This window comes from Ascidia mentula, chromosome 6 (genome assembly GCF_947561715.1).
Source record: "Ascidia mentula chromosome 6, kaAscMent1.1, whole genome shotgun sequence".
NCBI lineage: Eukaryota > Metazoa > Chordata > Ascidiacea > Phlebobranchia > Ascidiidae > Ascidia > Ascidia mentula.
Window position 1 is genome coordinate 10,075,388 of NC_138571.1, and position 11,997 is coordinate 10,087,384.

Consider the following 11,997-nt stretch of genomic DNA (forward strand, 5'->3'; position numbering starts at 1 on the left):
AGTAGGCTTTAAATCACCAAACAAGGAAACTCGCAGCAACAAAATCATTTTAAATCACAATTACGCGACAAAAACAAAGAATTTCTCGCTGTTACCGTACAGATAAACAAAAAACAAACTCCTCATATGTTGTTTGTGACAGGGTGAACAGACAAGTAAGTCCACACTTTTACAAGCATTTACGATGTTAATGCAAACATTCAGAGCACGTCAAAGCAGTTACGAAAAATGCCATTGGGGCATCCGATAGAAAGAAAGAGAAATGCGAAAATTAAACACAAAGACCGCATACTACGTCCATGTAATGTACAACCGGGCCTTCGTGCGTATTTAAGAAGGTCATGTGGGACAAAAAAAGAAAACGGCACATAAAAGTCCTAACATAGGAACAACATGCTATACAAGGATGCACAAATTATAGGATAAAAAGACAGTTTGAGCTGTTCTGTTTGTTCTAGGCCATTCTTGACACAGTTCATGCCATAAAACTTTGCATACATGCTACATTTGCGCGTAATACCAAAAGATAACAATGTTTTGGGGTTTACGCTATTGTTACGGGTTTATTTTGTTGTCAAGTAACATAACAGCTAGCTATAATATCTAAAACTAAAATTGCAATACCGAACAACAATACGGTTGAAAACTTTAACATTCTCACATCTAATTTGGCGTACATAATAAACAGAAACATAAGAACGTAAATATTACGATACCAATATTGCCAAATAACAACCTTACTCCACCACAAAATATTTGTGTTCAAACAGGAGGTTTTTTTGTTTGTATCTGTACACTTCTAACTGTCAGAGATCGGGCTGCAAGCGGCCGCGTACATTATTCCTGTCTTGTATAGACGTTATGGTGAGGTTTTACATTACTTTTCTACGATCCTGTTTCTACAGTCGGCACCGTCGTTAGTTTATGGAGATGCTGAATAGTTGATAAAAATCTTGTTGGAACTCTTCAATACTTGTTTCTCCAAAAGCACATGTCGTTAAAAAAGTTTCCCCAACTTTTGTCGACTAACATGCCCTCCGGCACCTCCCCGTGGAAGGCCTTGTATTTGATATAGCGATAAAACCAGAACAGTGGGATGAAGATGCAGGGAAGAATGAAAAGAATCATGATGACGAAAATCGCGAACCAGGGATACGGTTTCGTTACTTGATCAGCCTGAAAACATATTGAAAGATTTGTATAAAACTGTCCAGATACTCATTACCAAATTGGCATACAAAGAAACATGCAATTTCAGATTGCTTTGGTGCAGCTTACAGTGATATAGGTTTATTAATAGTTAAATAAAGCTATATCACTGTAAATTGATAAATCTGCCGGAATGTAACTTTTAATGAGTAAGAAAATGACTTACCGTGTCATTTCCAATCCAGGCAGAATATTCAAAGGTTCCAATTGCCGTTGTATAAACATATGCTCCGAACACAGCGAGTAAAATTGCTGGTGATATGATCAACCAGCATAGACGGAAATACCAGTGAAGCATCCATCCAGCTATAGTTTTGGGCCCGCCGAACATCCAAGTCAGGTCGTCATCAAAGCTGTTGATCAACAAAATTATTACATGATTTAGATCAGCGACTCACAAAGTTGGTTCAGCAGAACTCCGGCATTCCTTAACAAAATTTTTTTTTGTGAGCTACGGTCTTGTTGCTGGGTAAAAATAGTGATGACTTCGGAGGTTTCTTGACAATTTAAAAAAAAAAAAAAAAAAAAACGGGTTCCGCGGACACATACATCGTATGTAAGAGTACAACATGAGCGGATTTAAGACACGTTCAGGTGTCAGCTAAAATCGAGTCTAACTTTTGTGGCCGCTTGATAATCTTTTTTGCAATATGCCAATTCGTATTGCAATATGAAATATCGTTACTAGAAGGATAACGTACAGGCATAATTTTACATAAAGGATATTACTGAAAGGATTGCGCAAACTTCATGTAAAGTGTTTTTGAAAAATCTACAAGTCTAACGTACTTTTTTACGCCGTACGCCCAGGCAACGACCGTGATCTCAAAGAAGGCGATGACCAGAAGTGGAATGGACCCAGCATAATCGTTAAAAATGTCCACCCAGTAGTTTCCAGCTCTTGTGCAGAATAGGATCCCAATTATGCACGAAACGAGACATATCAAGCCTGGAATAGGAAGTTAATCAGGGTATGATATTTACGTTGCTTTCATTTTCCTGAAATGCCTAAAATGTTACAAGATGCGTTACATTTCACAAAGCGAGGTTATTAGAGACATAATCTTTGTGCATATCGTTCATCCTATAGGCTTCCTTGCAGCAAAAAGTCAAAAAATAAAAAGCTTTTTCGTATTTTCAAATCCAGCGACACGTGACTCGCCAACTCAAATAGCGGAAAAACTGACCTGTTAACACAGGTTTGGGAATCTTCAATCCGAGATCAAACAACGGCGTTACCACACCCTCTACTGTTCCAAACATGGATCCCAATCCCAGTGACAAAAGCATGAGAAAGAATAGAACTGACCACACTGGACTTCCAGGCATATTAATGATTGCTTCGGTGAAAACGATGAAGGCAAGTCCTGTGCCTTGTGATGCCTTTAAAATTAGGTTAAACATGATTCTTACTTAAGAACATCACTGACGGTTTTGTAAATCTTCAATACAAACAAAATAGCCAACGCAATAGTCAAGAATTTCTTGATACAGACGTTTCGATTGTTGTAATTGGTTATTTTGTTTGTATTGATGATTCCGACATCATTTATTAATTTTGAAACGTTTGAATTAACGTACTTTGGACATATAAGTAAAAAAAACATTTCGGTGTAATTAAATTACCATAGACATATGTTGCTGTTGTTGCCAGCCATATTATAATTTAATAATAAAAACCATAGTCTTGGAAGTTATCCGTATGATGCTTTGGATGAGGATTTCAAAAATCACAAAAATATCGTCTTTGTTCGATTCTTTTTGTGCTATCCGTGTGGCAAAAGAGGCAATCACGTACCTCGCTTAAAATATCTTGCAGGTTGCAGTAACTTAAGTTCAAGGTTGCAACTTTCCCCGTATCGTTTAATTGCGCTACTCGCTCGTCATAATTATCGTACGTGATGTTTCCCTCCGGCAAATCGAAATAGTCGAGCATGATTTGGGTGTTCCTGTGTGAAATAGAACAAAATGCATGATCTATAAAAGTACATCGGAACCTTGCAGAAATAAACAGCAAAGAGCCAACTATGTCCCCATGATATCAATTAACGGCATTTCCGACCGTTGCTATGGCACATCACATGCATACAAGCGTAAAAAGTTAAAGAAAACCCGTTAAGTTCAATTTAAGCCCTCACTATACATTTTACACACGCATATACTAAACTGTAAACATAAAATCATGTACGCAGGAAAAAAATAAAAACAGCAAAACCAAAAAATAACGCGAAATAAATCAATTACGCAATAAGTTCGGAGCATTGCATAAATTGAAATTCGTGTCAACACAATATTAGCATAGATGTTTGTGATTTTGCAATCTTGTACGTTCCAAAACAACAGTTTTATTGGACCACAATCAACAAAACCGGAACAGTTTGAACATTGTTTGCAAATCATGCTACTGAAAGCCGCAAAATTTCATCAACTTAGAGTTTGCTTTGCGCAGTAAACAACAATCTGACCCGGGAATAAAATCGATTGCTTGTTGAAGTGTTTTTCAAGCAAACACTGGCCCTGAATGAACGGTTTGTTTCAACTTAATTACTCGTGGAAGTTATTTAGTACTGTTGGTTTACTATACAGGCATTATGGGCCATTTTGTGACTGCGGCTAGCGAGGATAAATCTTTGTGTATCAAGCGTTTTTTTGAAGTGATTTTTAGCTGTTTATGGGAATTTCTGGGCTATGAATATTGCATCGCAAAGTACCCCGTTGGAGTAAACTATAATTGTTACCTTAATGGAGATATAAACAAATAACGTTATAGTCCAATACAACCACTTAGTTTTGTTGTGTATTTTTGTGTTGCCAGATTAATCAACTTTAACAGCGCTGTGCTCGCTTTACAGAAAATTCAGATACGAAAAGTTTGCACTTTCCATATATACGTACCCATCTAAGCAAGTCTCGTATTGTACAGTTGCCTTGTATCCCAACACAGCGAAGATGACAATTGATGCGAAGATGGAGGTAAGTGAGTTGGTGAGAGCGATGATAAGCGCGTCTCGCTGACAATCCTGTTTCTTCGGGTTGTAACTGGCAAAAGCGATCACCCCGCCGAAACCGAGACCCAGCGAGAAGAAAATTTGTGTCGCAGCATCCAGCCACACGTTTGGATCAGCCAGGATCGTGATCTGTTCACAAGTGCATGTTTCGATTGTTGTAATTCAATAAAAAGATATACAGTTTTTTCAACGTACAAGAATGCGCACATTTTTATGTGAAATATAACTTGTGCTGTTGAAATGGCCCCACTACGAAGGCCTTTTGGGGAGTTAACCTATTACAGCTATCATAAATGCGTCTCGAGAGACTAGTGCGTGGTTTTGATTTTGTTGGGACGTCAGCATAGCTTTGGACGAATTTTATATTCTCATAACGAACTGTGAGACCTTTCAGCTGTTCCACTGATAAAAAACGAGTTATCGTATTACGCAAACGAATTGTCTCTAACAAAGGTCAACATTTTTCGGAGGCATCGTCCTAATTAGGGATGGGTGCGTAACCGGTTCATAAAAGTTGGCACCCATCTGTGTAGGGATATGAGCTATTGTAAATAAAAAAACTTGAAGGCCTTTTATTGTAAAAGCCACTTGACGGAACAGTAGCTATAGAAAGCAAGGTGTTGTGTCAAATTTACTTTAAAGGTTGGTTACTGTTTGAGCACTCACGATACGCCGTCATTGACAAATAAATTGTACAATTATTTTAATTTGGGGGGGGGGGGGAGTTTGCAGAGAGAAGGGTGTAAAATTATTTTAGAGCCAACGAGCGAGCTCAGTTTCGAAAACCGTCATTAAACAACTTGGGTGGGTATGAAAGTGTAAGACGTCATGGAATTTTTCAAACTTTGCTCCGTAGTTGTTGTTACCTTCAGGTAATTAACCAAGGAAATGATGCACACTACACTTTTTAAATTTCTTGTATCGCTGTTTTTACATGCTTTGTGCTGTAATTGCACTGTGCACAACTTCAAACATACCAGGTACATGTCGATATGCTTGACAATTTTTTCAGCTGTGATCAGTTAGGATTGTTAATTCTTAGTTGACTGCAAAGTCAATCGTCAAAACAGCCAATAAATCCCAAAACTTTGACCTATCGATGCTATTAATCAAAATGACAAAAAAACACCTAACGTGACAACCATTTAACAAAAATAATAGGAATGTGGTCATATGGGGGTGTGCGGGAAAGGATTTCTGCGAAAACTGAAATCATTTTTGTCATTCTTTTGGTCGACTCAAGCACAACAATTGTACTTGACAGCTAAACCCCCAACAATGTCAGCAACATCAGGATTTGGGCATCGTTAGGGACCGAGGTAAACTAACAAACACACACTTGCTGCTCCTTTGGCTCATAATAAAAGTTTAACGAGGAAATGCGAGAGTCATTGCTAGTCACGTCACTCGAACTTTACCAAATATTTGCTTGTCATGTGGTATTTGCAACCAACGTCGATTCATGTCAGGTTAAAAGGTGAATGCGAGAGCTAAAGTAATAAATACTTCTCAGTCTTCAAATAAAGTGATAAGCGTATTATTCGCTTTCTTGTGATCCATAGACATCACAAGTTTCGTTGCAAAATAGCTGCAAAATGGAATGTATTGAGAGTATATAAAACCGCTTGGAATACATTTTTGGGTTGTAACAGGCCAGTTGCCGAGCGTATACCCAAACAACTAAAGGTCGTTTTGAATAATGCGAAATGCGGACATATTTACTGTAGTATGAACAATCCGAACCGTTCGGGTGCGTGATTTAGGGATTTTAAGCAAGACTTTTAATTGTTGTTTTTACTCGATTGCGCACTGAACAGTCCCGGATGTTGCGCAACTCCATATTTTCCAGGGCTTGCAGCGAATCGGCTCGCACTAAAATTGCACGGGATCGATATTACGAATAAACTCGAAAGCATGGCCACAATCTGTGGTATTAAATATTGAAAAAAACATAATACCGATACAACCTCCATGCATTCATATTTTGTCCTGTCATGTCAGTTTGAATTGCTACAGCCACTCATTGGATAGTAAGAATAATAGCCAGAAAACACTTCACAAGCGAGCAAACAAGTGATAGGCAGAATGGGATAAACACTTCAGTGTGTGTATGCTGGCATGTGACTGCTAAAGTTTACCGACTTCGCCACGCGGACGTCGTCGCCTATTTGCGCTACCTGTACTAACTGGAAACTATCAATAACCCGCATGACCACGCGATATTACCATTGTTTGCTTGCGCCCGTCCATGTTTTGTCCAAACCTACACTACCAATGAACGGGATAACTTGGATTCGCTAACGCCGGAGCTCCTTAAAACCAATAGGAAAAACAACAGAAACGAACAAAATGATTTATCGCTTGATCTGACCTATATATCGCTGCTAATTCTATTTGCAGTTATCTGTTGTGCCACTTAACGCCAAAGATTAATGCATTCCAAGATGTAGTAATGTATCATTCTATTGCAATAAAATGCAAATACATTGTACATTGCTTGACTTTACGTTTAGGTTTGCAATGGAACGCAAGTGAACAGTTACTTTGTTCGATTAAGTTGGTGCACGAAAAGTATTTTACCACTTTACAACAAAGATTAAACCGCAGATTTAATTGTTTGAATGCGTCCATGTATTTATGCTATACATACTATATCACATAGTACTGAATTTACTTGAATAATGTCAAATTCGTGGAAATATAATTAACTGTTTTAAACTTTCAATCAACGAGAAATTGGCCAACGCTAATAAAACATTTTGGTGTTGCGCAATAAGCACCCCTTGTGAGCCCCCAGTAATTGCGCAAAAACCTGGGACCATAAACAAAGTTGGAAGTGGAAAATTACAAACCATTCCCCGGGGTCGTCGCTCCCAAAGTTAATTAATAACTTGCACAAACTTTAAAGTTACCCGTGGTGTCGCAGGTATGTTTATCCGATTTTGCCGCGTGCGTTGAAACGACCAATACCGCCTCTGGTGCTGGCCTTTAATTCTAGGGTCTCTTTGGATTAGGATTTTTTTATTTGCCAGTAAATATCTTATTCCTGTAAATATTGTAACATAGTGAAACATGAAATTTAAAGTGATAAGGTTCTTTCTCAACTTGAATTGAATCACTTTTGGACTGGTTTATCAGTTACCAAGCTTCAAAGCATGGTTCAAGCTCCAAAAGTTTGTTGAAAATGCCTGCTTACATTTGTAATACGATAATTCTAAAACTAACACCATGGAAACCTTTAAAAGTTAAAAAGGGATAAGTTTAACAGCCAATGTAAACCGTGGTATGGAAAATTGATGGAAGTTTACAAGTTACATCCCCAGCATATGTAACGTTTGTTCGGTTCTCAACATTTTATTTGCTAACCAATATAGTCGCCGCCAACGAAACATCCGACGAGGTGGTCCATGTTAAACTACAAGCCACTTGTTTAGCGGGTCAGGCCGGGTCAGACTAATATGATTAGTTATCAACAAAGGTAAACACAGTCGCCTGATTGTGCCACTTAATTTGATAACTTTTTGTCATGTGTTGTCTTTATGCAACTTAACCGCGTGAGGCAGGAGTGGTTAAATATTGTAAAAATATTTTGGATTGCAACAACTAGACGTAAAGCATGATAATAATTAGTCCATTGATTCGCTCATCCTTTTGTAGCAAAACGACTTTTCGCCTTTCACATGGGTCCCCAACGTGATCACCTTTATGGTTTTATCGGTTTCCATAACATTTTGTTTCTTGTGTTTATTGTATACCCGCGTACCTGTTGTTTTTGCGTGCATGACAAATGATTTGATTTCGATTTGAGTAACACCTTAGTAGCAGTTTGGTGGAAGTCACAAAAGTGTGACCCTGTGCCAGATGGTAACAACAAAACCAACTTACATCTGGAGTGAAGAGGTAAGTTACTCCTGTCCCGGAACCTTTCAATGTGAGACCTCGCACCAAGAAAATGAACAACACCAAATATGGGAAAGTAGCTGTGACGTACATTGCCTGAAAAATGCGAAACATCAGCGAAGTTATTTTGTGTTTATTTGCAGTGCTTGGTCGAAATCTGTATTGTTAAATTGTTCAATAAATCGTTTATTTTTTCGAATGAAGAAGCCAAAATCATAACACAAAGGTATACAGTTTACTATACTTGGGTGCGATTTGAAAGTTGAGTTGTGAAATTGAAATGAATAAGCTTAATAAAACATAATCAGCTTTATATGTGGATAATGCATAAACTATTGCACACGATGAACCACTATTTCCTTAAGGCCATATGGTATATCTACACTTCAGTCGGACTAACGCCGCTTACCTTTCCAGAACTTTCGATTCCCTTGATCATAGTAACCCAGATGAGACCCCAGGCCAGTATAAGGCAAATCATCACCCACCACACAATTCCACCAGATTCATCTATAGATGAGCTGATATCAAGTGTTTTGCGATACCAGAAATAATCGGTCGTTCCACTGTTCTCGCATTCCAGTACGTACCCGGTCAAATTCTCATTAACAGGGCAGTTGGCGTATGGGAGAGGATCCTGTAAATCAATGGTTCTCAACCTTTACAAATAGAAGTTTTTTTTCTCGTCCAATCTTTTTCATTTAGCGTAGTAAGTTTTACGTGCAAATGAGATTTCAGTTAACTAATTTAAATGCGAGTCTTCAAAAAAATATCAGGGACATTCATGACTTTTTTGAAGACCTTTTTGAATAATACACAAGTTTCACCATATTTAAAGTCAGATTTAAAGTAAAACGATTCGAAAAACCACTTGTCGACTCACCGTGAAAGAGTTGCATATGTACCAGAAGCACCATGCGATGATGGTATTGTAGTAAAGGCCGACCATAAACGACACGACCAAGCTGGCGATGCCAATTCCGCCCAGGTAAGGGTGAAACTTCATCCACGAACCGATCGCACCCTGGCGCAATCTTTGGCCGACCGCGAGCTCCAGCAAAAAGAGGGGAATTCCCTCGAACACGAGCATGAGGATGTAGGGTATAAGGAATGCACCTAATGTGTGGTGTTAATGTGAGTCTGAACAATGGTTACAGAATGCAAAAGCCGCGATTTGTGGGTATACAGTCTGAAGGTCAAGATATCCATACATAATTTTAGCATGTAAAGTGAATGTTAAGATACGTTAACATAGTTAGACCAGACACAGTCACCAATTCTACTAATGAGACCTCATAGGTCGAAACAATGTGTCTAGTCCATTGCTTAAAGATACCGCTTCTTAACGCAAATTAACAACCACCAACCTCCTCCGTATGTCTGTGCCAAGTAAGGAAACCTCCAAATGTTTCCCAGACCTACAGCATACGCAATACAGGCCAGTAAGAACTGGACCTGATTGTCCCAAGCTGGGCGACCGCCCTTCTCTTCCTCCGGAATGTGACGACCCATGCCTACGTCATAACCGTCAATGACGTCATCAACGATGCTTTTGACACTGGGAGGGTATGTTTTGTCCGTGTGGATTTTAGGTGGAATGTCGGAGTTGGTTTCTTCAGAATCGCCGTCAAAGGCAGAATTTTCGTAGACGTGTTTTCCGTCCATGTCCGAACCTGTCCGATTTTGCAATTTGTCCAAAAATTTTGGTTAAGTCTTAGTTGGTTGCATCAAAGCTGTAAAGCACGGCAGGTTGTGAATAAAATGGTAATTGAAATCTTCTCAGGAATATCTGCTGCGATTTTTTTTTATTAGGCATAAATTAACTAAATTCAAATTCTGAATAAAAACAAATTCTGCACGTGGTTTTCTGCAAGTGTATACTGTTATTTTCATCGAAAGGTATTTCCTCTTTCCACAATTGCTACTAACTATGCTAGTTTTTTTTCTGGTAATTAAAGTCACATTACCTAATTTAAGGTAATTTTTAGTGATGCACCGAAACAGCTATTTTTATATTCGGCCGAAACCGAATATTCGGCAAAAGTTGCCGAATTAATTCGGCCGAATAAACCGAAACTAATTTTGGTATCCATCTCTTTAAACGCAATAAATTTAAACAAATCATGTGCTGGATTAGATCTGATCCTATCATACAGCCTTTTATTGGCGCTTGAAGAATAACCTCGTCTTCTGTACCAACTGCTTAAAGTTGATTTTTTGTCATTTCTGTGAAAGTCAACAAATGAAAGAACATATTCGTACAGTTTAAACAATGATTTTAACCTTTTCAAACTTTGCGTATCAGCGTTATATGCAGTAAAAAAGTTTTTGCGAAAACCTTAGTTTCGGCCGAATAAATTCGGCAAACCGAACTTTCGGTGCATCCCTAGTAATTTTGGTTACTTGAAAAGTAAAAAAAAAAATTTGCAGGTCAAGGGTCTGAAAATTACACCCAAAAACTATCAACGCTACACGATTTATCTGAAAATCAAACCCCTTGTGGCATAATCTCTTTCAACTCTCAACGATCACACAAGATGTCCGTTGCCAATTAACGTTTGCGCGACGAAGGGCGACAAGGAAAAAAGAACGCTGTTTTATATTCGGCTGTTTTGCTGATGTAGAACAAACATATGCGGTATAACATTTCCTTTTTTCTGCCGCACCCCTGTGTGTATTTGGCGAGCATTGTTCGTGTGTTCGTAAGTTTGATCAGTGCATTACGACAATGTACCCACACAAAGTTGGGATAGAATATGAGTTGACTTTTGCAGCGTCGTTAGGAAGCAATAAACAGAGCATTAACTGAACACAACTTTATTCTGGTCAAAGTGCACACGTTTATGTGTCGAGTCTGCGCTTATTTACAAAACACATGAAATCTTGGCATGCTTTATCATATTTCTTGTACATTGAAAGTTAAAAGAAAACTGTTATAGATTTGTAATTTTGAACAGTTTAGTTACCTGATAAACTGCCGCTATAACCTTGACGTACATTTCAGCACAAACATTCCACGCATGTTTGCAACCTAACTAAGTCCAAGAGCCATGACATTGCAAATCTACGCAAGAGGCTATATACCTGATTCTTCGAATATCTTCAGCCACTATATATCACTTATAGCCTTTTCCACAATTGTTTGACAAACGTGTCAGATTTTGTTATCGCAATATAGGAAGCCACTGCAAGGTTGCTCTCGGGTTACGTGTCCCATCTTATATGCTACAATAAACGCAACAGCGTAAAAAGTACGTTGCTATGATACCATCAAACTGTTGTTGATCATTAAGGCATACAAAAAAACCCTGGATGGTAATTAGGCCTAATTCTCATTAGATCTTCCAAGCGGTTTTGTAGAAGGAAATCCATTGCATGGAAATCTTTGTATACTTACAAAATTAGTAGCAACACATCAAATAACTTTTGCGATAAGCACACCGTTTATGCCATTACATGTGCTCTTATGAGATAAGGAAACGAAACACGTTGCTATTACATCATGTAAATTATGATACGGCGTACTGACTAGATAGCAAAAGGTGAAGTGTATAACACCTAACGGGCGTACCAAGCGTCGCCATGTTAAGTTTTACTTGGATATGTTAACCAAAAGTTGCTTACATCTGAAAAACCGCTAATGTTTAATCTTGCGTAGTTATTCATCGATATGATACAGGTCAAAGTACAATTTTATCACGTGTTACACAATCGCATTAGGCCTACACAAAGAAACGCGATTATTCGACTAAACGGTGTCTCAGATGTCAATGTACGGTTTGTTGGCTTAGTTTACAAGAGGTATTCTGGAAAATTCTATTTTTGTAAGAAAAAGTGAAGTTAAAAAAAGCATCACTGTATGTTTTCAGTATTGCTTTGT

General features: G+C 38.3%; 1 protein-coding gene across 1 annotated transcript; it reads right to left on the reverse strand.

Moving 5' to 3' along the window:
- Window positions 1-102: 102 nt before the first annotated feature.
- LOC145905638 (sodium- and chloride-dependent transporter XTRP3-like) lies at window positions 103-9,629 on the reverse strand. The gene is made up of 10 exons (XM_082992892.1): window positions 9,485-9,629; window positions 9,001-9,233; window positions 8,527-8,754; window positions 8,103-8,213; window positions 4,105-4,346; window positions 3,008-3,158; window positions 2,397-2,592; window positions 1,999-2,158; window positions 1,376-1,562; window positions 103-1,176 (listed from the first exon to the last, which is right to left on the reverse strand). The coding sequence occupies exons 1-10, from the start codon at window positions 9,627-9,629 to the stop codon at window positions 967-969; spliced, it is 1,863 nt and encodes a 620-aa protein (XP_082849018.1). The 3' UTR covers window positions 103-966.
- Window positions 9,630-11,997: the final 2,368 nt, after the last annotated feature.

Bases quoted from the DNA above. Each gene is read 5' to 3' on its own strand.
- LOC145905638 (XM_082992892.1), bottom strand. From the start codon at position 9,629: ATGGGTCGTCACATTCCGGAGGAAGAGAAGGGCGGTCGCCCAGCTTGG. The intron at 2,159-2,396 runs GTCAGTTTTTCC...TTCCTATTCCAG, and splicing joins TCCCAAACCTGTGTTAACAG to GCTTGATATGTCTCGTTTCG. The intron at 1,177-1,375 runs GTAAGTCATTTT...ATATGTTTTCAG, and splicing joins CCTGGATTGGAAATGACACG to GCTGATCAAGTAACGAAACC.